The sequence below is a fragment of the Penaeus monodon genome, chromosome 12 (genome assembly GCF_015228065.2).
Source record: "Penaeus monodon isolate SGIC_2016 chromosome 12, NSTDA_Pmon_1, whole genome shotgun sequence".
NCBI classification, from domain to species: Eukaryota; Metazoa; Arthropoda; class Malacostraca; order Decapoda; family Penaeidae; genus Penaeus; species Penaeus monodon.
Window position 1 is genome coordinate 6697734 of NC_051397.1, and position 5000 is coordinate 6702733.

The 5000-nt window shown below is 28.5% G+C and overlaps 1 protein-coding gene across 2 annotated transcripts in view; it reads left to right on the forward strand.

Moving 5' to 3' along the window:
• The window catches only part of LOC119579229 (E3 ubiquitin-protein ligase Bre1-like), a 28549-nt gene that overhangs the window by 790 nt on the left and 22759 nt on the right, over positions 1-5000 (forward strand). For both annotated transcript variants that reach the window (XM_037926965.1, XM_037926966.1), the window contains exon 2: positions 2947-3143. In XM_037926965.1, coding sequence (XP_037782893.1) covers positions 2988-3143 — 156 coding nt within the window. In that variant the 5' untranslated portion in view covers positions 2947-2987. The remainder of the gene's footprint in view (positions 1-2946; positions 3144-5000) is intronic.

A 5000-nucleotide genomic window follows, 5' to 3' on the forward strand; every position in this document is an offset into this window, starting at 1 on the left:
TATTTAGTTTATTTATTTATTTATTTATTTATTTATTTATTTATTTATTTATTTATTTATTTTTATTCTTTATTTTTTTACACATACACACGCACACACATGCACATGCACATGCACACGCACACGCACACGCACACACATACACACACACGCACATGCACATGCACATCTATAAATACACATACATACATATATACAACACACACACACATACACACATACACACATACATACATGTAAATAAACATACATACATACATGTAAATAAACATACATACATACATGTAAATAAACATGCATACACATATATATAAGTGCACACATACATGCATATGTATATATATATAAATACATATACATCAGTTTATATTAACAAACACATACACACATGCATATATATAAGCATAACCATACATACATATATATATATATATCTATCTATCTATCTATCTATCTATCTATCTATCTATCTATCTATATATTATGTGTGTGTGTGTGTGTGTGTGTGTGTGTGTGTGTGTGTGTGTGTGTGTGTGTGTGTGTGTGTGTGTGTGTGTGTGTGTGTGTGTGTATAAACATACATACATACATATGTGTATGTAAACATACATACATACATATAAACATATGCATACATATATATAGACACATGCATACATGTATATAAACACATGCATACATACATACACACATACACATACATATATATACTTACACATACATATACATATGTATAAGCACACACATATATACATAAACTTATTTGATGGAAATCCGCTAACATTTTTAACTACACCTACACCTTGCCATGATCTGAAGTGTGTGAAGTCTGGTGTTGGATGTTATTAAGGATACGGTGACTTGGTATTAGATTTATATGTATACATATATTATATATCTATATATACATACACATTTTATATATATATATATATATATATATATATATATATTTATATATATAGTATATATTAGTATAATATGTATATATATATATATATATTTATATATAATTATATATATATAATATATATATAATAATAATTATATAATATATATATATATATATTATATATATATATATATATAAATATTTTTTATTAATTTTTTTTTTATTTTTTTTTTTTTTTATATTATTTTTTTATTATTTATATTTTTTTTTATTTTTATTTTTTTTTTTTTTTTTTTTTTATTATATATATATATATATATATATATTATATATATTATATAATATATATATGTATATATATATATTATATATTAATTAATATATGTATATATATATATATGTATATAATATATATATATATATATATATATATATTATAATATATATAAATATATAATATATATTATATATATATATATATATTATTTATATATATATATATATATATAATATAATATATATTAATATATATATATATATATATATATTTATATAATATTTATATATATATATATTATATATATATATATATTATATATTATATATATTTATATATATTATATTTATATATATATATTATATTATTATATATTATATTATATTTATTATTATTATATATTTATATATATTATATATATATTATATATATATTATATATTATATTATATTATATATTATATTATTATATATATATATATATATTATATATATATATGTATATATATATATATATAATATTGCTTGTAAATATCTGATATTTAGCAAGTGTATAGGCATCATATATCTGCTGTTGATGTTTGTCATATTTTTTAACCCCAAGCTGCTGGGGATGGCATGTATGTGTATGCCATGCCCAGTTTAACCCTTTGCCGACGGGTGGCATATACGCATATGCAATGGCATGTTTGGACTATCTGTCAGGGGCATGTACGTACATGCCATGGTGTATGTATGGACATGCCATTAGTTTTTTTTTTTGTTACAGTCACAGCAAAATATTATTTTTCTGCCACTGAAAGTGTGATTAAGTCATTTTTAACACTCATTTTTATTATATAAAAAAAAAAAAAAAAAAAAACTATGATTTCAACCCCATGATGCCACACACTGCTTATTTTATTTAGACTATAGAGTGAATAATGATCAACTATGGAGTCTATATAACAACAAAAATATCCATCAATCTTGATTTATCAGGAAGTATGGCAAGTAGAGACTTTAGAAAATAATGATAACTGAAAATACAACATATGCTCGTAGTATTACGAAGAAACGGCATGGGATGCAGGTATTTTGCATGAGCGGTGCGCATGCTAGGGCGACGATATAAGCCCCCGGCAGCGAGGCCCGGGCCACTATGAATACTACCCGTCAGGAAAGGGTTAATATCGTAATTGTTTTTACACATAGATTACTCCACAAGTACTATGTCACTAGTTAGCCAGTTATGATTATTACCTGTCCTGCCTATATAATCTTTTCCTTAGTTTAAAAAAATATTTTCTGGTATTTGATGTTCCTGTTAGCAATGTCAATAACACTATAATAATTATAATGTCTATAATGAAAATAATGCCATTGATATTGGTAGCATTTGTAAAATAAAAAACATTCAAGGAAAGGTGAAATCCGATGATGGCATAAGGTCTACTAATGACTCCTTTGTGGCTAGCCACTTGCAGAGCCATCATTATGCAGAGACATTTCACAAAATAATACTACAATGAACATATCATTTTCCTGGGGCATTTGGGTTAAGCTAGACCATGTGTACTTTAAAAATATATAATCTTATCAGGTAAAATGAACTTTTGATGGTACTGAATAGTACTGTTATTAATTAGTACTTCTTGCTTAAATTGTATTTTTATATTTCATAGTTTACATTTTACAGTGTTTAGTTTTCAGCATTTTCTTATTCACTCTTTTTAGCAGTTACCTCTATATAGTGCTGTATTTCACCTTCTCTCTCTCCCGTTCCCTGTCTGTTGCAGGTCTGGGCTTGGTCGCTGCTGCGTGCAGGCAGTAGACCAAGATGTCGAAAAGACCACTGGAGGATGGGGGCTCCAGCTCATCCCCCCCAGCCAAGAACCTCAAGGTGCAGTTTGAGCCCATCCAGCTGGGCTCCATTTCCACCCTCGATGAGATGGACATGAAAACACTGCGCTTCCAGAACCACAAACTCTATCAGGTGAGCTGAAGCTCTTGCTTTGGGAAGCACATGTATGTTTTTTTATTTTTTTTTATCATTGCCTTTTTATTTTTTGCATTTTGATTTATTTAGTCTAAATTTTTATTTCTACTGATAAATTGTTTTTGGATATAAGGCTATGGAAAGGAATATTGAATTGCTGTTACATATATTTTGTTGTTTGACTTGCTTGGCTGTTTTAATAGACCTGATACTTTTGTCTTTTTGTGCAATAATCTTTTTTTTTTTTAGAACTGAATATGAATAAAAGCTCGAGCTGTGTAAACGTTTTCTCATATCTTTAGCAAATGTATATCTATTTATTCCCCATAAGAATGTTTCATATATTCAAAATGTATTGTGTAAAACCAAGTGTGACTTCAAAACAAAGGCTTTCTTGTCCTTCCTTAGTAAGCAGTAAAGGATGAATCTCCTTTTGACAGTATCTTGAGATGAGTGGACTCAAATTTCTCTTTGATATGTTTATTTTGGCTTGATTTGTTGTGTCTTGAGATACAAAGGAGTATGTGAAGTGATTAATGATTTTGCTAATTTTGAGCACCAGAACTGCTCGTTATTGCTCAAGGTTGTGTTTGAGAACTGTCGTTATGGGCACCAAATTGTTCTAGGATTTGTTGAATGTCCATGGTTAGGACCATTGCACACCATTTAGTTCAAAATCAGTTGAAGAGAGATATTTGTAGGTATTCTTGTCTTTTTTTTTTCTCTCCATTCTCCTACTCTTCATTTTGATTGCATTTTTTTTTCTGCCATTTTTCTTTTATGTTTTTTAGTAGGAATTCCACTAACTGTGTCAGGATTTATGATAAGTGTTGAAAATATGATTAGAAGTAGCTATGAGGAGTCTTGTCCAGTCAGTATATAATTTTCCCACACTCTATCTGATCTTGTCTTTATCTTGAGAGTTGTCATTTTATCAGTTGGCCAGGTTTTCATTTTTTTCTGCTTATGTATTCTAGTGTATTCTGGGGGGTAATTTTTTGAGGCTTAGATGTCAGCTTTGGTTTTGCTTAATTTAGAAGCTAATAGAAAAAGATGAATAAATAAAAAAAACAAATTCTTCATTGAAAAGATAATGAAGGGTTTACATCCATCTCATCCTCACAAGGGGATGTATTCCCCTCTCCTTGCGGTCATCATCTGAGTGTATCAGATGTGGTAGGGCTAAAAATAGGCCTAATTTTTGTTGTAGTGCTGTACAGTAATTACAGCAGTTTGCTAAAGTTATTATAACATTATTTACTACAGGAATTGCAATGTAGGGGGAGATATAAAATGTTAGAGGGATAGCTGGTAGCTCATGCTTTGTTAATTTAGGCTGACAGATGTCATTCCCTTTTCTTTTCTTTTTCATTCCAAATCTTCTGGGGCAGAATTCACAAAATGTCATAGACTCTAGGATTTGTCTGACAGATAAAAAATCTTTGATGCTCTAATTTTGTCTGTGGCAGATAAAAGATCTGTGACTTCTTAATTTTGTGTATGACTTCTCACAGAAATGTCTTTAACACCCAGTTTTCGTCTGTGGCTTGACCAAAGTTTAAGACAGGTCTGGAAGTGTTCCACACTAGTAAGGATTGTCTTTGAATTGCCTTTATGATTTTACTTTTGTTGAAGATAACTTTGCATTAGGAAATGATATAGACTACTTGCCTACCACTTTTTTTTATATACTCTCAAATAATAATGGAGCTATTTCCTCCATGTTTACTATAGTATTTGTATACATTGCACCCACGTAGAGGATGCAGTGTATACAAGTTAAAGCTATTAAGTGTGTTCTGTTATAGTCATTGTGTGGTTGAGATTTATTGCAATAGATACTTTATTTCATTG